This window comes from Poecilia formosa, unplaced genomic scaffold (genome assembly GCF_000485575.1).
Source record: "Poecilia formosa unplaced genomic scaffold, Poecilia_formosa-5.1.2 Scaffold18, whole genome shotgun sequence".
Taxonomy (NCBI): Eukaryota; Metazoa; Chordata; class Actinopteri; order Cyprinodontiformes; family Poeciliidae; genus Poecilia; species Poecilia formosa.
The window spans coordinates 1665581-1687266 of record NW_006799957.1 but is presented as its reverse complement, the minus strand read 5'-3'; the positions used below and the strand labels follow the sequence as shown (position 1 = coordinate 1687266).

The 21686-nt window shown below is 37.2% G+C and overlaps 2 protein-coding genes across 3 annotated transcripts in view; one reads left to right on the top strand and one right to left on the bottom strand.

Annotated features, from left to right (window-relative positions):
• Positions 1–7832: 7832 nt before the first annotated feature.
• Positions 7833–12730, bottom strand: snrpc (small nuclear ribonucleoprotein polypeptide C). 2 transcript variants are annotated; one of them, XM_007546945.2, is made up of 6 exons: positions 12605–12730; positions 11551–11593; positions 10900–11008; positions 9467–9526; positions 9169–9273; positions 7833–8120 (listed from the first exon to the last, which is right to left on the bottom strand). In XM_007546945.2, the coding sequence occupies exons 1-6, from the start codon at positions 12610–12612 to the stop codon at positions 7999–8001; spliced, it is 447 nt and encodes a 148-aa protein (XP_007547007.1). In that variant the 5' UTR covers positions 12613–12730; the 3' UTR covers positions 7833–7998. The 2 variants fall into 2 exon arrangements, with proteins under 2 accessions (XP_007547007.1, XP_007547008.1); XM_007546946.2 differs by having other exon boundaries at positions 9169–9270; positions 12605–12726.
• A 731-nt stretch (positions 12731–13461) lies between these two features.
• Positions 13462–21686, top strand: part of ilrun (inflammation and lipid regulator with UBA-like and NBR1-like domains) — a 15649-nt gene continuing 7424 nt past the window's right edge. The window contains exons 1-4 of the mRNA XM_007546943.2: positions 13462–14249; positions 15919–16073; positions 16201–16398; positions 17763–18067. Of these exons, the coding sequence (XP_007547005.1) occupies positions 14092–14249; positions 15919–16073; positions 16201–16398; positions 17763–18067 (816 nt within the window). The 5' untranslated portion in view covers positions 13462–14091. The remainder of the gene's footprint in view (positions 14250–15918; positions 16074–16200; positions 16399–17762; positions 18068–21686) is intronic.

Below are 21686 nucleotides of genomic sequence, written 5' to 3'. Positions count from 1 at the left end.
TGATCTATCTTTTATTACCCCCAGAAAGCTTAGGAACATCTGAGTAAATCTTGTAAAGCTCTGTCTACCCTGAGGGCAGTTTAGAGGTATTCCTGCTCTAATTAGAACTATAAACAGTGATGTGTAAATGTATTTGCATCCTCACAAATTCATTCTATTTTTGCTATTTTTGGAACAGCAAAATGCTTCAGATCATCAAACTATTCTTACGATTAGAATAAAACACTCTCCTGACCCTCTAAAAAGTCACCACTAAATAAAAATCACCCTTTCTGATATTTTGTTGGGCTACTTTTAGCTTTGTTTACAGCACACATTTGCTGTCGCTCCCTATTTTTCGTTCAGACTGCCATTTAAAAATGAACCAGAAATTATACTTTGATCTGAGAAGAGAAGAGATCTTTGTAGTCCAATGTGTTTTCTCTTTTGTGCAACTGAGACTCTTCTAACATAGTTTCTGGTTAATAAGTGGCTTAACAGAAGGACTGTGGCAGTTGTAGCCGATGTCCTGGAAATGTCTGAGTGTGGTGGCTCTTGAATTTCTGACTCCAGCTGCGGTTCATGCCTTGTGAATCACCTCTAAACTTTTAAATGGGCGCTATTCCAGAATCATTTCAATTTTCCTTCTGTTATTGGTGCACCTTTTACCTCCAAACTTTTCCCTTCCCTGAACTTTCCATTAATATGCTTGGGTAAAGCACTCTGTGAACAGCCAGCCTCTTTAACAATGACCTTTTCTTGCCTATCATCTTTGCGGAGGGTGCCTGTGACTGTCTGCTAGACAAGGGAACATTTCCCCATAACTGTCGAAATGAAAACTTTTCGGTTTTTAAAAACTTTATTATTATATATCCTAAAAAAAAAAAGAATATTAGGTTGAGACATATATCTTTGTGTGCAATATCACAAGATATTGTGTGCATGCATCCTCTGAGTGATGCAAAAGAACAAGCATGCATGTTTGTGCACATTAAATGCAGAAATAGATTAATAACACTGGACAATTGCATACTTACAAGAGCAAAAAGAAAAAAAAATCAAAACCATTCATGTGACAAACTCCAACTAACGAAAGCAGACTGATTCACACATTTGCACTCTCAACCTCCAGCTTACAGGCAATTTATAGAACACATTTTTCTGTCAGAGGTGGCCAGAGGAAAGCCACACAGGCACTGGGGAATATGACTTCACACATAGAGGCCCCTACTAACCAGACTTGTAAACCGACAACCTTCATCCTGTGCAGGAATAGACATTTTCACTGCTCACACTGAAGCTCAGAGGAAAAGTGATATGTTTTATTCTGAAGGGAAAAAGGGCAAACAGACCACAAAGTAAAAGCACAGGGAAGACAAACAGAGTAAGGTTCAAGCAAAATTAAAAAAAAAATATCTGGAGCAAAAATAGATAAGAGGGCAAAGAAAACCTACAGAGATGGTCGAGATGCAGCATTAAGGGAAAATAATCGTTTACACCCAAACCAAACCAAAAAGGTCACCACTACTTTTATATGCATGCATGGATGAGAACCATATGTTGGAAATGATGAGGACTCTGATTAAAAATGTAAGTCCTTAAATTGGAGGTGAAGTTAGACATTAAATATTGAGCAGCTGAAGGTTTTTCCAGATTTACACTTTTGGAGATCTAAAACATACAAGATGGCTTCCTGTGAGTTTCAGTGTCTTAGATTCAAAACATGGCATTAGGCTCTATTTCATGGCTGTCCAAAAATACTTTAAATTGCATCAAATGCAATTTAAAGTATTGGTGGTGATGGAGATGTTAAAATGTAGATGTTTTGTCAGAATCTGAGCAACTTAATTTTATTTCTTGCCACTAAAATATGACGATAATGAGCAAGCACAATTGTAAATTCATACACAGCTTCTGCTGTGCATCCGTTGTCAACTACCTTTAAAATTAACTAATCAAAAGGCAGAGTGTTTGATTTTTTATAACCAGTAAAGCTGGCTGAATTATGACCACTAATGTGATTTAAAGTTACTCATTATCTGATTCGCTGCTGACCATCACGTAAACTGTGCCTGTCCTTTTGACTTTAGAGAGCTCATCTTTTAATACATAATGGTTTGCATGCAAATAATGACAGCTGAATATTTAACGTGGATATTTATAAAACATGGCAGAGTGGAGCAGGTGAAGGAGAAAGCTGTGCGGTCAGCTGGCCACAGGCAGGCGACCGCACAGCGGGTTGCAGAATATTTATTCTTAAGTGGAACAGCAGGAAATATTACAGTATCTACACTCAGAGCATTTTACTCAATGGCAGCAACTTCTTCTACTCACATTGCGACATCTTGCTGATGGTCTCAAGAACAACCTTGTCAGTAAATGTATGCTGTACAGTTGTACAGTTAAAGTAGCCGCACTTGTGTTGTGCTGACAGTAAATCAATCCTGCAGGGAGCTGAAATAACAGTAATTCCACCTCACTTCCTGGTCACTGACAAGACCCCCCTAATCGAATCAGACTTAACTGAATCTGATGTCATTCACTGGCAAACAAGGCAAGCTGTGCAGTACAACATCTAACATCTGCAGCTAGGGTTTTTAACTCTGCTTTGTTTCCCCAGATGGTGTAGTGTAGGACGTCTGCATCGGCCCTCGGGCCCATCAGAGCCCCCGCTGGCCAACGCCACCGCTGCTTGGAACGAGCATATTCAAGCAGCTCTCCCTGAGGCCCAGGAAAATGGATATTGATCTGGAGCCATGACTAAATGGATTAAATTACAGAGTAGTGTTGGTAGCGCGGCAGCAGAGAGAATGAGAAAAGAGGGAGGAGGAGGAACAAGAGATGGCGAGGGAGACAAAACTAAACGAGAAAGGTGGTAGTGGAAGTCTGCTAAAATCTTTGCCTCGCAGACTGATTTCTTTCTTGCAGATTCCTTTAATCCACAGCCCAACTAGCAGCCCTGTGCAATCATCCTTGCTCGCCGTACTCCCCAGCATCATCCTAGTCTTCATGCAGTCATGGGCCAATTGGCTACAGAGGAGAAGCTAGTCAGGGGATTATTGTCCTCCATTCAGCCAAGGCTGTTGAGTGGTAAGACTGCTAAATGTGTGCTGGGAGCAAAGATGCACAATCATGAATTCAGAACCTGAATAATCCCGCAGAGAGCATAAATCTGGACGAGTCTGGCCGTCAGTCAGTCACAGTCAAAGTTGTTTGCTACAAACAGTTAATCAATCAGCAAACCTTCTTAAGCCTTTCTCCTGCACAGCCTTGCTGGTGGGCCCAGGGGCTGCGCAGAATCGTTTTCTGAGTGCGTCTCCTGTGAGCTCTGATATTCGGCACATTAATGCATTCACTTGTGACAGGAATATCAAGGAGGTGAGCATGAACTACTGCACTGGAAAACTGATAAAACTGAGGAGAAATTGCAGCAAACCTCGAAAGACTTTTACTTTGCGCTACTTAGCCTTTAGACCTAAAGCAATGCTACCAGTTTAATGCTTCAGTGTGATCACTGACACAAGACATCATAACCTGAATCTGAAGCCTTCTGTCTGTTGCAGCTTATTTTAGCATCATTTCATCCTTAATGCAAACATTTAAAAACTGAGCCAAGAGTTTCTGTTCAGGAAAAGATCTCAGCATGTTGTTATGAAGCTTAGTAGGAACTGTACAACCAGAAGAGGCAGAATCCATACACAGGAGGAACAAATAGAGAGTAAAACCAGGATATCATTTGAGTAGACTGCTACTGGCCTTCCTTCAGAGCTCTATAAAGCAAGGCTATCTGAGCTGAGACTGTGTGGAGGATTCAGGTCCCACAGGAGGAGTTTTATCTCCTCAGCTGCCTTGGGAGCGGCTAACGCTAAATATCCCCCAGGAGGAAGAGAATATGATTCAGCTCCTCTTACTGATCTACCCGAAGGAAAACACAATCTAATGTAGAGGAAATGCATATTTACCACCTGGTTGTGTTTAACCAAGAGTAGCTTTGATCACTTTGGAAGATAATTTCAGTATCTTCCTCCTTACTGGAGATTAAATGATTAAAGATTTGACTTTGAAATTTAAATTCTTTTTATTTGGCTTTTTGTTTTATTTGCCAAGCAAATAACTGGTTAACATTGTAATTACATTATTGCCATTTTGTATGTGCAGTTTGATCGGATACTGCACTACTTTACTTGCTTTAACTATTATTGTTGTTCTTTTTGTCTAAATACGATTATATAATTAAACGTTTGCAAAATATAAGTGTTTATGTTTCAACTAACAAAAAATGTTTTATAGGATTCAATTAATAAAAACAGAGCCTTTTTTTTTTTTACCATATCAAGCTAAATTCCAATCTAAATGGTGTTTCTCAAGCCTAACTTTAAACTTGTAATATAGTTAATTTTATCATCAAACCATTGTGGTTAATTATTGCTCATTGTTATGGTATAGATCCAAGCATTATTACAAACATTAAAGTCTAATTTTAATAGATTCCAAACTCATGTCAAAGGTCTGTAACTGGCAAGAAAAGAGAAAAGTATTCTTTTTGTCGAGGTAGCAGGAACAAGAACAAGGACATTTTGTTCTTTAGAAGAACTCAAGTGCAGGAAGTCATCATAGGTCCATCCAACTGCAGCTTTCGTCACTGTAGTAACCATTCTCACTTCAAATTTCTGACCAGTCACACAATATTTGTCAGATATGAAATGAAAAAGAAAATACTTCTGGTCAGACAATGAATCTAGAAACAACCAGTAAGAAGAATTCTCAAATCAAGGCTGTGAGACAGAAAGATCTGATTTTTGCTCTTGCAGCCATTGGTGAGAAAACAAACGTTACTGCTTTTACAAGCTGATGTTCTTACACTCAGGGGTATTTACTGTATGGGAAGTACTGAATTAACATTTCCAGAGTTGTTTAGGTAAATTCTTAAAAGTCACAGAATTTATTGCAGTTAATCTCGCAGTAGTCACATTTTAAATGTGGAAGCTGGAAAAACCACAGACTGAGGGAAAGACAAATGGTTAACTGTGAAGTTTCTGTAAAACTAACACCGTGAACTTCTTTACAAAAACACACCTAAGGAGATCAGCTTTTTACTAAATGCTTAAAAGCGTGTTTCTTCCAGTAAGGCTTAGTATAATCCAGATTTTCTATGATTTTCTTAACTCCAGTCATAAACACTCTCCGCCACTCCACTTCATTCCCTTCGGGGCAGCATACCCCATCATTGCTGGACTGAATATTCATAAAGGCACCGCGGATTTAAGATGACACATAAGCATCCGCCTATGCCAGACATACACATTAAATGAGCGTTAACACGGCTTCATTTTGGTCTTGTTGATGTGGAAACTGCATGTTTACTAGTCCAGCCTTTAAGAGGGGCTTGTATGTAATCTGTGTGGGTCTCTGAGGATCAAAATGTACAAAAGGCCTAAATGGCATCTCTCAAAAGTTAGGTGATGTTGTGCACAGCCATGTAACTGCATTGTCTTTGTCATAATTTCCCTCCGTTCTGAAATTGGCAAACATGGCGTAAAGCATATGGATATCTCTCCTCAACAAATTAGCTCCTCTTTTATACGTGGCCTAGAAATTTCTTAACCCACAGAGCCACGAAAATGTCCTCTGGGTGTGTGAGATACAAAGAAATTTGACAGTCCGTGGAAGCACAGAAATCAGTCACTGCACATCATCCCAGTGTCTTGGCTGTAGTTGCAGAGCATCATGACTCTCTGGCTCCATCTGTTGAAACCATTTCATAGTTAAAGGCGAATGTTTTTGAGCACACACAACCAAGCATAGAGGAGGGCACTGAAGTCTTGGAAGGCATTGTGCATACAAATGTCAGCTGGGATAACAATTCATTGGCTGCAGATGATTCTTACATAACACTTGTAATTCTTCAAACACGCCTGGCTGAGTAGATTAATGAGGGGTTGGGTGAACTTTCTCATTTATCTGAGGCAGAAATATTAGAAATATCCATCTGTTTGCTCTATTTGCCAGCAACGTTAACTGTGATGCACATTTTAGATGTGGGTACACTCTGTTCAGGTCAGAAAACTATCACAGGAACAGTTTTAAACACATTTATAAGGTACTTCCATTCAGTAGAGCTTTATTATGTGATTATGTTGGGTTCAAACTAATCACATTTATGACTGAGAATCCTGAAAAAAGCTAATCTTTCAGTCTCACATTTACCGGAAAAACAAAAACAAAAAAAACCCCATCATTTTTTGTTGTGACAAATGGGTATAATGTGCCCAAAACTTTCAGAATGGTGTGGCGTTTTTTAAACAACTTGTGTGACGTAACGCAGTCAACCCTGTGTATCTTAAGGCAGAGATGAGCTCTGGATGCATCAGTTAGACAGCATCGCTTTGATCAAGCTTAACCTTTTTTTACCCTCCCTCTTCTTCTCTGAGAAAAAGCAAACATTGTTTTTCCTTCTGAGTGATGTAGTGTCAGGTTCAGTTTTGAACACACCTTTTAATTCTGTCAACAGCCAGAGTGCATCCAACTGCCAAGTAAGAACTCAAATTTCTGGGACGCAGCGTTTTAATGCTAACCGCATCATAAATCAATGTCTCTACAGATACACAGTAATGCCAACATTTGCATTCAACATGAGGAAGTAAAAAAACGAATGCAACAGCAGCAAATAATTTGGAGCCTTATACTAAAACCCACAAAAAACCCAGTCTCTCCAAATTAATTGCCAAATGTGAAAATTATTGTTTCAGCTGGGATTCTTCTAACAGGAGATTTTATACACTCATAAATATTAATATCTATGAGTTCGTTCTTGAAATTCTTTTAACAAAAGAACCGAGAATGATCGAGAAAGGTATGAAATTGCAAGGGGAGAGAAGCATAAACCCAGAGGTTTTCTGACGGTAAGTTAGTGTGAATCCTTCAACAGATAAAAGTTAGAATTTTTAATGAACAATTTTCTGCTTCTTAAATGGCAACAAAGTTCTGCTCACCACTCAAAACAAGGACAGAAAACTAAAGTCCCTGTTTTAGTATTGGGTAAATTTACACATGCCCAATACTAAACCTACTCAGAAATGTTACTTGTATCATCTGAACTACCCACAACTGTACAGGTACATCTTAATTAATTAAGATGTCATATTTAAAGTTCATCATTTGAATTCAACTTCCATATAATCGTAATGCGTCATGTATTTATTTCAGTTTATTTTAATGATTTAAGCTGAAGAAAAATGTAAATTCCTTTTCTCAACATTTGATGAGAAAACTAATTTTTTGTTGAGGGTGTCAATGACTGAATAACTGTTTAGTCTAAAGTTTAATGTTTAAGAAAGCAAAACATAAAAAAAATAATTTTGTAAATGTTCAATAATATCTTACTTTTCAGGTGGGCATATTTAGAAGATCAAAGTCCTAATATTATTGTATTGATGATATCAGTTTGATTTTCATTAGCTAGTACCCAAAATCATCACCATTAAGAGAAACAATCGAAGCATAATTCTGTGAGAAATGACACTATTCAACACGCCTAAATTTCTTTAACTAAATAGCTGAATTACATGAAATTTTTGATGATACTCTTAACATAACGTAATCTACTGCATTTGTGAATTCAAAGGTTTTTGACAAGACAGGGCAAAAATAAATAAATTTAAAAAAAAGAATTTCCAAGAATTGTTTTTATTTCTCAACCAATGCAAGTGATGTACAAAATCATTTAAAACCACAACAAAGGGGGGTTGGGGGGAGCATCTAACGTCAAGTCAAACACTCACATGTGTGCTGAACAGTTTGTCTGTGGAGGGAGAGATTATTCTAGGTTCTTAGATTGACTCAAACCCAGTAAATAAATATCAGACAACAAGAATTTTAATAAAAATGACAACTGTAAGGTGAAGGTTATGTTCCAGCTGGAACAGATGTGAAAGTTGCACTGAAAAAAAAAAAATTGAAGCATCTTCCCTGGACAGTATCTGTTCATGGCAACAATGAGAGCGCAAAGTCTTCTCGGCTTTATCTGTCTGGTCGCACCATGCCTGGCCTGACGGGCATCATCATGGGACGAGGGTGACGCATCATGTGTGGAGGTCCTGGCATCATCTGCATGGGTCCTCCCATCGGTGGCCTCATGCCTCCTACAGTGGAAAATAGGACACAGAGCTGAGAGGAGGCTTTACAACAACACAGCAATACAAATGGTGATCATTTTACAACAACACAGCAATACAAATAGTGATCATTTTACAACAACACAGCAATACAAATAGTGATCATTTTACAAACATTTAAAGGGGCAGTTTTATGTATTTTGCAGGCACATTGTGCTGTGAATTGGGACCATCAAGTAACTTCAGTTGCTATAAAAATGGTGGATATATCAAACATGACTAAAAAGACATTTGACTTCCTAATTTAACACCTTGACATTGGGCCTCTGTCACTTCAAGAAGCTCCAGCTCTTTCTTACACTCCACCTTCAGCACATCATCACAACATTGTTCCTCCAATAAGTCTTAATGTTGTATCTGAGAAGTAGCTCGTATGAGTAGCTAAACAGATGCGCAGTTTCACCAGGTGTTTAACTGCTGCTAGTCTGGAGGAGTTGAGTGGGGAAGTTAAGGCCAAAGCTTGGAAGATTGGAGACGGTAGCTGCATGGAAAAAGCAGCTCTTGGTGAGACCAAGCATTTTGCACACCTGAATAGTTACCATGGAAGATTAAAAGATTCATGAAAGAATCAAAGCAACACTCCAGGTAAGTTTTTGATGAGGGAATAACAATTTAACATGATGTAAAGCCCCAAAAAGTGGATTTTACATAATACTTCCCCTCTAAGAAATGGCTATCATTTCACTGTAAACACATGAATAAATATTGACTTATTGTACACTGCAGATCTGTGCTGCTATAAGCTTTAGGCAACGGTCGCATCATGCTGGACTTTGTGAACCAAACTGCAGAGAATCATTAACTGCATAATGAATGATCAGCTTTCTATTCATGACCTTTTCGGGCGTCTTAGTGAGTGAACACAACACTTGGTTGTTATGAGGAGATAAGAAAGATCTGCAATCCAAAATTTCACAAAACAAACAACAACAACAACAAAAAAAGCATGATTTTTCAGGGTGCATTTAAAACCCTGGAAAGGTCAAAGGCGCTTCAAAAGAAAGCTGCTCCTTACCAGGCCCACCGGGCATCATCCCATGAGGCGGAGGCCCCATCATAGGCATCATTGGAGGGCCTCCCATTGGAGGTGTTGGTAGCATGCCTGGCCGTGGAGGTCCTGCTATGCCACAAACACAAAATATTACAGAGACACTGCAACATATGTGAACAGCAAGTTGCAAGATTTGCTAATATGTCGCTGTTTGATTAAAATGAAACTGCATACATTTTCAAAATTAAAAAATAAATACAAGAAGTATTAATTGGAAATATTTTTGACTTTAATTCGAAGGGATCTGAAATGACGAACTCACCTGGAGGAGGACCACCAGGGAACGGTGTGGGGGGAATCTTTCCCTGCTGAAAAGCAGCCGCTGTTGAGTAAGAAAGGCAAAATATATTAACACACTCAAAAGCATCAGACAAATGATTCATCGTAGAAATCATAAAGTACATAAAGAACACGTACTGTCACTGGCTTTTTGTGTCGAGATTTAATGTCATCCATAAACTACACACAGAATGCAAACAACAATAGAGCCAAATGCACGAGGCCTTTAACATTTCACCATTGCAAATTCATCATGTAATGCCATTGTCTGCAGCTGCTTTAAGTGTGGGTGCAGAATGAATGGCATTACCAATAAACCAAAACATTAAGGAGCAAAGAATGATCTTTTTGTTGCGAAGAAGCATTTCATCTGCCAAACGTCACATCCTCAGTTATGGGCCAAACTATGCATCAGCTTTGTGTGGATTAGAGGTTTGTAATCTCAGAGGGGGAGAAAAATAAACTGTGACAGAGAGAGAGAGGCCAGTGTGTGAGAAAAGAGCTTTGAAATCCCACATGTGGAATATGCAACAGCCTTTTATTGTCCACATTTGACCACTTGACTTAATATAGAAAAAAAAATCACTAGTACATTGCGAAAATTTCATTGGTTAATGTGCTTCTCCAATTTTCTGAACTGATTTTGAAATTCATTAGCTGCAAGAAATAAGTCACAATAAGCACATTAAGTGTTTCACATTCTATTCAACAAGTTTCTATATCATACAAGGTTTTCTTTTTAAAATAAATCACAAACATTTTAAATTATCCTAAATTACTCACATGCATCCAAAGTGTATGTCTTAAATGTATTGGTTTGTTCTATAAATAATGTGTTTTCCTCGATGGAAACATTATGATTATGGGGTGATAAATGGATAAGACAGCCAATTTGTGTGAAAAATTGAACGACATAAGAACATTGATTCAATTTTAAGACAAAATGACTTTTACTGTCTGGAAGCAGAGAGAAGGCGGGCACACATAACTCACTTTGGCTAAATAAAAAACCCAAAACAAAACAAAACAAACAAAAAACAAACATTGACAAAATGTGTGTGTTTTATGAGATGGAGTAAGAAATGAATTGTGATCCAATTTAACTTGTGTTAGCAAAATCTAACAAAGACATATCAGATCTTGGCATCCTATTCAAGAGTACATACTAAATAAAGTGGATTATTTTAACTAGAAAGTGATGTACAAGTAGGGAAATGCTGAACATATAATTGGAAAGCGTAGCTTTTCCAGATTTATGCAAAGCATTTTAGGACAGAGTAATCCAGAAAGATACAAACATTCCCAACATGAAGGCCAATCAAGTCATAAATATTCTCAAATGTGTGCAACATTTTTCTTAGTTACTCCAGAAACTAACTTTAGTTAAAGTCCAGAGATGGACAGACATTTACTTACTTGTTTTATCAATCAAGCTTTGCGCCTGCTCCTCCATCCATTTCTGGTAGTAATCTTTCACATTTTCTTTGTGTTTTCGGCCACTGCAGTGAGTCTTCCTCACTGAAGGCTAAGACAGAAACAGAAAGGAGAGCTGGTTAAGTTTAAGCAAAATGTTGTAAAATGTCCTAAATACTCAATGTGCTACACAAAGAAGGCAAAGGCCAGAGTACATTTAGCTTGGGCGAATGGCTGTTACAAGCAACTATAATTTTTTGGATCATTTTGCAACTTTAGCTGAGGTTTCTACTTAATAAATTTATGACTAATTGCGATGTGAAAAGAGAAAAAATCTATCATATCATGTTCACTTTCAGAGGACAGTTTTACATGAGTCAGATCAGCTTCATTTATCAAGATTGTGTGAAAAAACAAGGAACTTGACTTTTGTTTTCAAGCTCTCACAACATAATATGTATAATTATATTAAATTCAGAAGGAACAAAATAAGAATGAACTTTAAGACCACTCGTATGTTCTTCACATGATCCAACTTTATTGTGAAAACAAATATTCCAACTAGACATAAATGGTGAATAATTTATCCATCAATTTATGAATCGTCATGTAAAAATCTAGTCAACAATTTAGGTAGAAACAATTGTCACTTACCGAATCATGTGTAAGGTATGTATCACAATAGTCACAATAAAACCTGTGGAATAAAAAAAAAAAAAAAATGTCTTGTCAATAGAAACAAATGCACTGATGTCTAAGTCAAAATTGCATGCCAATTTCCAAATGCACCGGAAGAAAGAGAGGACATAATTCACAACTGCATTTAGAAAAATTGACAAAATATTTCACACTTTTCAAATATACAGGCTGACCAGAAAAAGTCAGCTCTGATCAGTGACTGGCAGGTAATATATCTAAAAAGTAATATATTTCTTAATCATTAAACCCATCAAAACTCAGGATTTACATTACTTGTGGTCAATAAATGTCTCAACCAGCTTAATATTCTGAGATATTTTTGATTATATCCATATCAAATGTTTTGATATTTAGCTTAGAATACTTTTGGACTAAGAATTACCTAAACAACAACATTTAAATATATATATATATATATATATATATATATATATATATATATATATATCCTAAAATGTTATCTTTTTAAAAATCTGGCTTGTTTCTAGGGAATGCTGGCTTAAATGTACAGTTCTCGTGTTTCAGACTAGAGGATTAGAATCTTTCCTTGTTCGTTGAAAAAAATGTGAATGACTATTAAATATTACAAGATTAACTTAATACTGGGTCTAACCTAAAGGGCACATTTAAAAGTCCGAAATGAGCACCATATTTTGCACAAATCAGTTATAGAACTTAGATGCGATCGAAAAATAGCACAATTACAGAATGACTTGTGTGAAGATATATATAACAGTTGCTAAAATATTACAAAATAATTATCTCTGAAAAACTACTCAATGTATGTCTTATTGATAACGTCTACCCAATAAAGGTAGACGTTTCCATTGAGAGTCGTTCCAGCAAATAGACATGTCCCAAACAAAGAGAGATCACCATGGGTTAAAAGATTTCAAATGTTATCTTTGCATAGCTCGTGACTCGGTAAAAGTAAAACGTAAACATTACTCCGACTGAACTAAGAGAGATTTAATATCAAATAAATAAAACAGCATATTTATGAACTTACTTCGGCATGTTGTCCGCAAGCTACGTTGAGAGCGCGGTTCCTGTGCTCCCAAAAACCTTCCCGACCCGCTATGAAGGCGGAATGCAGACAGTTCCGCTTACCAGACTGAAACTTCGCGAGAATTCGGTAGATTTTATTGGTAGATTTTATTTAAAAAAATAAAATAAAATAAAATGAAAATAAATAAATGCAAATGAAATAATGCCTTGACAAAGGAAGCAAATATGACTAAACTAATCAGAGAAAATGATTTATATTTCTTTTTCCCTTCTTTGTTTCTTTCTTTCTTCTTTTTCGTACTTTGTTTTTCTACCTGTCTTTTTTCACTTATTCATTCATTCATCACCAGATCCAAGTGGAATATTTGTGACATTATAATAAAATAGTCTATCATATTAAACACAGCGTTGATTTAAAAGCATATATAATTTACAATGTAAAAATATACTGTACAACAGAAAAAAAAATATTTAGATAATGTTGAATTGAAACCCTTTGCAACCTTCGATGGGGTTGTTGAATGTTTAAGATGAAAGGACAGTTTAATTAAAGTAACTACAAGACTTCAAAATTTGTGATTTGTGTGAAACAATGGCTATTGGGCACAATCATGTTAACTAATCAGAGCTCAGTAAGATGATGACATTGAATTTTAATAGACATTATCAAAGCAGATTTCATTTTATCATGATTTTAATGTAAAAGACTTTACAACATTTCTATCTACATGGAATAATGCAGAAACCAGAACTGAATGACTGTAACATTCAAATCATCGAACAACAGTGCACATAAATAAATAAATAAATAAATAAATAAATAAAATGATAATAGAAAAACAAATAAGATTCTGATGTGGAAATTACTTGTTGGGCTCTGAATTATCTATAAAATCTATAATCAGGGATACCTGATTTAGTTATTATTATTATGCAGTTTAAAAATTTTAAACACCTTTAACTTCAGACGGTGCAGCAGTTGTGTCTCATATACTTTATCTATTTTTATTAACATGCTGAGGATCCTATTTCTAAAATATATACTGGGTGCACTGTTGGCATCCACACCCATAACTGCGACGTCACTAAAGCACACGATGTCCAATTTTTACACTTTGTATTAGTATTTAAATTAATTTCATAAATTGTACCTAACTAAAATGTTCCAGACTTATGTCCACTGAATTTCCTATGAATAACTGTCAGAGTTCCAGAAGCATAATCTCAATTGGTTTCTTTCTTATGGGTGTGCGCTGAAATATGTTTTACATGAATTTCATTGATAAACCAATGAAAAGGTGGCCACAAATAGCAACAGATGACGTTGTAAGTGACGCACGCACTGTTGCAACGTCAAACGTCGTCCCCCCTTGCTCGTGCCATGCGCACTGACGCTTGTTGTTGTTGTTATTGAGCTGGTCGTTATGGCTGAACGAGGCCTCGGACTTAACTGAGAGAGGACCCCCGCCTCGGGACGACCCGCCATCCATGGAGGGCACAGACATGGACGTGGACGCAGAGCTCATGCAGAAATTCAGCTGCATGGGCACCACGGACAAGGACGTCCTCATCTCGGAGTTCCAGAGGCTGCTGGGCTTCCAGCTCAACCCGGCCGGCTGCGCCTTCTTCCTGGACATGACCAACTGGTGAGTGCGGGGATAGGTGGGCCTGTTGTTGGACAGCACCATGGCGCTAACTTAGCTTTTGGCTTAGCTAGTTATCTTATGTTAAAATTATAAAAAAAATAAAGTGCCTATTGTAGGCCAGGGATGAGTGCTGATGGTCAGTGCGGCACTGGTCATTTTATCCTTCCGTTACGGGAAATGGCTGTTAACTCTTAGTGGGCCATTTGAGGTAAACGGAAGTAAAACAGTAAAGTTTGCCCTGACCACGAGTTCTAATGCCGCGACAAAGTTCCAAAAACAATACCAACCTGGTTGAGAAACCTAACGTAAAAAATGAAGCAATTTATACTCCTGGGTTAGGATATGTTTGTTGTATTATGTAATAGCGTGGAGAACTGCTCAAAGTGAGCTGTTTGTGAAACCACGACTCAGATTAGAATCAGTCGTGATCTATCGGGAGACAAAAGCAAAAGCAGCAGTGATCAAAACGCCTCTGTGTTCCTGATCAAATGATCTAATCAATGGACGTGATTCTTTGTGATTTCAGTCACTGAAACGTTTTAGGATGGTGTCCCTGAGCCTCCACACAAAAATAACAGATAATTTAGCTTTTCTAATTATTAAATATGCAAAGTTTATTACCTTTAGCACCTCTGGACAGTTCAGTCCTTTGGTAATTCGTTCCATTCCATATATGTACAATATCATTTACTATAGAAAGACACAACTTAGTTATACAGTTTTCATTTGTTAAACGCTGTAAATTGGCAGTTGAAATGCTATAAAATATCTGATTTTACTTACGTAACTTTTACTCAATGCATTGAAATGAAGAACTTCCAAACACATAGATCAACAGCATGTATTTTTCCAGCAAACCTTTAACTACAAATATATCAGGATTTCCATTCCCATGTTCTGAAATCCCCCTGGCTCTGTGATCTCTGTAGGTTAACTTGTATGGTGTGAAAGGAAAAAGGTGATCCGTTTGGGGGGTTGCGTTAGTTCTGATCTATAAGGGACTTGTGACTACCTCTTGTTGAGACTTAACACCAAGTTAAATTCAACTTCTTATGTTGTGTTGGGTCCTACAGAAGTTACAGCATTAGCTGACTAAAGAAGACTAAACTGGCTTGAAAGTTACAAAACCTTCATTTAAAAATCCTCAGTGTTTTACATCCAGGTTGGTCTTTTATTCAGGCGAACACCTTGACCTCTGTAGTCTCTCACCCCCACCCATTCTTCCTGGATGTTTTCTAGTGTTATTTCCATTTCTTAAAGCCCTCAGCTGTGTCCCTGCCTATTCATATTCAAGTTTGTAACTGGTTTAACAACATATTAGAAATACAAAATGCATTAAGCTTTAGTAGTTAAAGTGCAAAATTTATTTGCACTTTAACTCGTTTGCTGTACTCAATGATTTAAAGATGCTTCACTTAAAGAAAAGTGCTTGTTATTTGTCAGAAACCTTTGCGTGCGAAGTAAAGCATTTTAGCAGTGTTCTCTAAAACGCAGCTGTAACTTCACTTGTGAACATGAGTTATTGTAGCAATTTGATTTGTTTAAAAACTCTAAGGGAAGCAATATAACACAATCCTCTTCCCAAAGATTTTGATAGAATGTTTGTTGGATATTAATGTATGTTAAAAATGTGGTGATCCCCTGCTTTCTTTTTATTATGCTGAAACAGGAACCTTCAGGCTGCTATTGGTGCATATTATGACTTCGAAAGCCCCAGTGTCAACACACCATCCATGTCCTTTGTTGAAGATGTGACAATTGGTGAAGGAGAGTCTGTTCCTCCGGACACACTGTTCACAAAGACCTGGAGAATACAAAACACAGGTACATGCCTTTTTACTACATCTTAACTCTGTCAGGAAGCATCTTTAAACCTTTTTACAACACTAAATGTCACAAAATGTTTTTCTTAACTTTGTTTTTTGCTTTATTTTTTTTTTCTCATTTGTAGGCGGAGAGTCATGGCCGCCAGGTGTTTGTCTGAAATACATTGGAGGGGATCAGTTTGGGCATGTAAACTCGGTTATGGTGAAGTCTCTAGACCCCCAGGAAATTTCAGATGTGAGTGTACAGATGAGAAGTCCTACAAACCCAGGCATGTACCAGGGCCAGTGGAGGATGTGCACAGCAGCCGGGTTGTTCTATGGAGGTAGGAAAAACTGCAGAATTTCATTTCTAAGTCTGAGTAGATATTCCTTTACATTCTCATAGCCCAGGAATGACAGTACATAAGACACATACACATTTTTTTCCCTCTAACTCTTTGAAATTAAAGCCGACCAAATTTCTCGTTTTAGATCAGTTAGAATTACCAAAATTATTTCCATTTACTAAATGCTACAATAACTAAATATTAAAGATCTGCCGCTGCTGTATCAACCTTCCAGACCCCTCAGGTCTTCTGGTTCTGGTCTGCTCTGCATCCCCAGAACCAGAACCAGAACCAAACGAGGAGAAGCAGCATTCAGCTTCTATGCACCACAAATTTGGAACAAACTTCCAGAAAACTGTTATACAGCTGAAACACTGACTTCCTTTAAATCTCGACTAAAAACCCACCTGTTTAGAGGTGTATAACCTCTAAACAGAGGTTATACACCTCTGTTATAACCTGAATCTGATGTAACCACTGAATCTGGTGTGAATCTGATGTAAACTTACATCAGATTCACACACATATGGTGGGCAAAGTTACAACATTGTCAGTGTACGTAATCAATTTAATGATGGCACTTGACTTAATGTAATGTTTTGATTGTTGATTCTATGTTGCATGACTTTGTGTTTTTGTGTTTGTTATGATGTAAAGCACTTTGAAATGCCTTGCTGCTGAAATGTGCTATACATTTGTGCTATACTTTAATTGATTGAATAATGAGATAGGGAATTTATTGATATCTGCATAATTAGATATCAATAAATATCTAATTTATTGATATTTAGTATGGAAATATCAATACATACTGAGTTGATAACTCAACTTAGTATTGAGTTAAATTAGCTATAGGATTGACATCAAAGTTTTGTGATGACCATGACAAAACTTTGACTTTTTTGTCCATAAGTCACTCTGTAACCACTTTGGCTGTATGCTTATGGCCATTGTCCATTATGAAGACCAGTCTACACCCAAGCTTTAACTTGGCTAATGTTGTTAGTTGTTACTTCAATATTTCCACATAATAGTTTTTCCTCATGATTCCATCTATTTTGTGAAGCACACCAGTTCCTCTTGCAGCAGGGTGCCTGGGCATCTTTAAACAATCTTCATCTATTTAAAATAAAGGCCTTAAAATGTCTTTAAATTAATAAAAACAAGTAAGTTGGCCTTATTGATATCTTTATTGATAGTCTATCAGAAGGTTCATCATCTGGGTTTTCCCTCATTAAAGAGACAGTACTTATTCTGTATGTAAACTTTCAATTTTGAAGAAATGAAGAAAAAAAAAACGCATCTCTGACATCTTCTTTCTCTCATTATTGGATTTCAACTATACGTCCTTGTTTCTCCAGATGTGATCTGGGTGATTCTTAGCGTAGAAGTCGGCGGTCTACTCGGCGTCACTCAGCAGCTTTCTTCCTTTGAGACGGAATTCAACACGCAACCGCAGCGCAACGTGCAGGGGGATTTCAACCCGTTCGCCTCGCCGCAGAAGAACAAGCATGATGCCACTGACAGCAGCTTCAGAGACCCCGGAGGAGCCTGGGAGCGCACACAAGAGCCAATCCAGCAAGATCAGAACGGACTGTCTCATAATGCTGTAAATAGGGCGTCAAACGGTCTCCAAACAAATCTTTCCGTGGTAACTTATGGCCAGGTATGTAAGTTCCAATATAAATACTTTTAATATCTTTGAGTGGGGTATGTAAAGAGTTTTATTTTTCTTCCAAATGCAGATATGCTGAACTAGAACAGTGATTATTCGGCTTAAACCCAGTTTGGCTAAAGTTCTGGCATATTTTCATTAGGAATTCATATTTTTATTGCCAACACAGAAAAACACAGAGGTCATATGGGTTGAAGGTGAAAAGGTCTGGTTGTTTACATGACTTACTCCCCCTTTTTGCAAGTTTTCAAAAGACACTGCAAAATCTGCAGGACATCTTTGACAGTGCACCCAGCATTAAGATAATTTTTAATGATCATTTTTAATGATCTTAGTGCTGGGTGCTTTAACAAGCAGAATTTACTACTGTTAAGTTGATTATATCTATCTACGTGTAGCTGATTATATCACAGACACATTAGACACACAAAACACCTGAAAGTCAGAAAGTCAGTGAAGAAGTCCGCAAACATTTTATTAACTAAATGTTTAATTATTTTTCATTACTTCCTTGTCAGTTAGTACCTGTTGGAAATGGTAAAGGGCTTCTTATGAAATTTGGCTGTTTGTGTAGTAAAGACAAAAGATATTAAATTGCCTTTCATTCTGAGTTACAAAGTGGTGGTTTAAATATTGCCACTTCTCTGCTTGTAAATGCTCCAAACTCAGTTTTTAATAGTGTGGTAATCGTGTACATTTTTAATATTAGTTTAATGGTCTGACTAAACATTCTATATTTTATCAATGAATCAATAATTGTTTAATCCCCGTAAAACTGACTACAGACGTTGGCCTATGATATGAATGTGCGTTTCATGGTTCAAAGTTTTGATGGAGAGAAAGGCAGAGCCAGCTGTTATTGTGGTAACTTAAGATTAAGACTAAAATATTCAATATTTTCTCTCGATTTGAAATATCATACAATTCTTAGGCAGTTCATACAAGAAGTAAGAGCAAATTAAACTCTTACTACCACACACTGATTCGTCAAAAACACATGACAGGAAAGTTAGTTAGATGTTGCTAAGCAACATTTCCACCAAAATACTGCTTGTGCTGCTTGTGGTTTAAGGAAAAACTGTATTAAGTCATGCAGGTTGGAAAAACATGCCCAGCTCTTGCAAATACACAAAGTCACTGAGTCACAGACAGTCAAAATCACTTCTTTGTTGCTCATTAAACCCTTTGCATTTGTCACTCCACTCATCTGTTTTATCCAGGATTTTGGGACTCATTTTGTAATAGTAGAATATAGGGCTGGGCGATGTATCTCATATACTCGATATATCGTGATATTTTCTATTTGCGATATTTAAAACGGCTATATCGCAACCATAGAGTATAAATTGTCATTCAAATAATAAACTTCAAACTGACTGCAAGTATGGTTTATCCGACACCCTATGAATGTATCACTAGTCCCTCCGCCCTCCCAACCTGAAAAATTTCTACCAATCATGCTGCACAAGAAGGAGGTAATTAAGCCATTTCATTCCAGTGTTTTGTACCTGTGGCACATCTAAAAACTGCAGGACAGTGGCCCTTGAGGACTGGAGTTTGACACTCCTCAAAACTACTCATTCTTTTATTTTCTCGCTCTCTGTCGCTTCATGCTACACGTAGTCACATTGCCATAGCAACTGACAACAACGCAACTTTATGTATCAGGATTCAGCACCAAAAACACTCAAACATTGCCCCACATAGAACAGAACATTCAATTTGTTACAGTTTGGGGTTTTTAGGCTTGGTGTGTATTTTGCGATTATTAATAAGTGATTGCTGTGGTAGATTATCCACCGCTGCTACTAGCAACACAGCTAGTTGATTAGCTAATTTAAACGCCTACTTTTTATTTCTAAACTGAACTAAAACACACATTATTCCACAGCACATTTAAGTTTGTCAAAGTCAAGCATAGCTGACCTACTTCCCTCTCCCTCGCTATTCTTTGTTTCTTAGTTAAAACTTATTTCTCACCTTATCTAGTCTTAGTCCAGACATGCTGCAAGGAGTAGTTTAAAATAACATTAGAGCTCATTTAAGAATGTCGTGACATATCGTGTATTGTGATATAGCAAAAATATATCAGAATATTAGATTTTCCTCATATCCCCTAGCCCTAGTGCAATACTATTATATTGTTTTTTTTGCATACGGTTTAGAACAGCAACCAATGATTACACTATGCAATCGTTAGTTGCATAATAATGACTTACATGACTCACAGTGAAGAATTTAAGACGTAGTGTAATCACCTGATTTTCTGTCAGCAGCTCCAAATCTGCTCAAGCTGATAACTTACAACTACAGAAAAGAAAATGTTGTCACTAGGCCTGTCACGATAACAAATTTTGCTGAGTGATTGTCTAAAGAATTATTGCGATAAACGATAATATTGTTTCAAGACCTTTTGACACTGATTTAATGGAAATGACTAATAATGCATGCGATTTACTGCCATAGATTAGATGCACTTTATTTTCAAAAGAACACATAACACTGGAACTGATAAACTAAATAAACAAAACAACCAAAAACAAAAATAAAATGGATTCTCAGTCTCCATTAACAAAAACATACTTGAATAAAAACTAAACAAGATAAAGCCAAAGTGGAAATAAATACTGCATTCAACCAAAAGAGTGTAGATTATGAAGTCTGTATATTGTATTGGCCTTCAGTAATCACTAGATTTAAATAGAGAAGATGGGCACATCCGACTACCTAATGCAGTAGTTCATACTACACGGTTTTTTGCCCCTAATTTCCCCTTACGACAATCTTATAGCGTTGGCCAATCTAAGATTGTCGCTGGTGATTTCATAACCGATCATCCTGCAGTGTGTGGTGTGTTTACGGTAGATCATCATGGCCGCTCAGATCTAAATCAGGGGTTTTCCCCGACTGGGAGCTTAACGCTGAATGTGACAGGTAGCCAATCAGAAACCCAGATTCTCCTACTTGCTTTCTGAGGGGAAATTACAGAGGGGAATCCCAAACAGCTGACACGGGGCAACCCGAAGTCCAGCGGACATTTGAGATAATATGTGGAAACAACATTAATATTTATTCAACATATATTCACAATATAGAAATGACAAGGGGAGGAGTTGTAGCCAAATTGCTACCGCAGTTGATAAACCCGGTAACTTTTCAGCTGTTTTTTTGTTAACGTGACATAAATAGGTTATAATGATTTTCATTCAGTCAGAACTTTAAGCTGACTCTAGCCACATGCATCACATGTAGATTCTAGTAAAGCATTGATTAATGCCTGGTTTTAAAATTAGTTAACTGAACTTGTAGCCATTATTTTGTGCCCATGTGGCTGGACACCACACAGCACGACAAACCCGATTGAACCGTTATACCTAGGATTTCTGTCGGCTAATGTGTCGCTCAGGTTTTGAAAATGGGCCGACAACTTGTGTAGTGTGCGCTGGATATTACACTAAGGAAATAGGAAGGGAGGGTCAGTGGAGAGCATCGGAGCTGAGCCTTTTTTCATTCAGTGTCATCAACAGAAAGAAAAAAAGGCAGGAAGAGACGATAAAGCCGATAGTTAAAATGAGGTCGATAGGTTTAATTTATCGTGCGATTAATTGAT

Bases quoted from the DNA above. Each gene is read 5' to 3' on its own strand.
- snrpc (XM_007546945.2), bottom strand. The intron at 11,009-11,550 runs GTAAGTGACAAT...TTTCTGTCTTAG, and splicing joins CATACCTTACACATGATTCG to CCTTCAGTGAGGAAGACTCA. The intron at 9,527-10,899 runs GTAAGTAAATGT...CTTACTCAACAG, and splicing joins AAGCTTGATTGATAAAACAA to CGGCTGCTTTTCAGCAGGGA.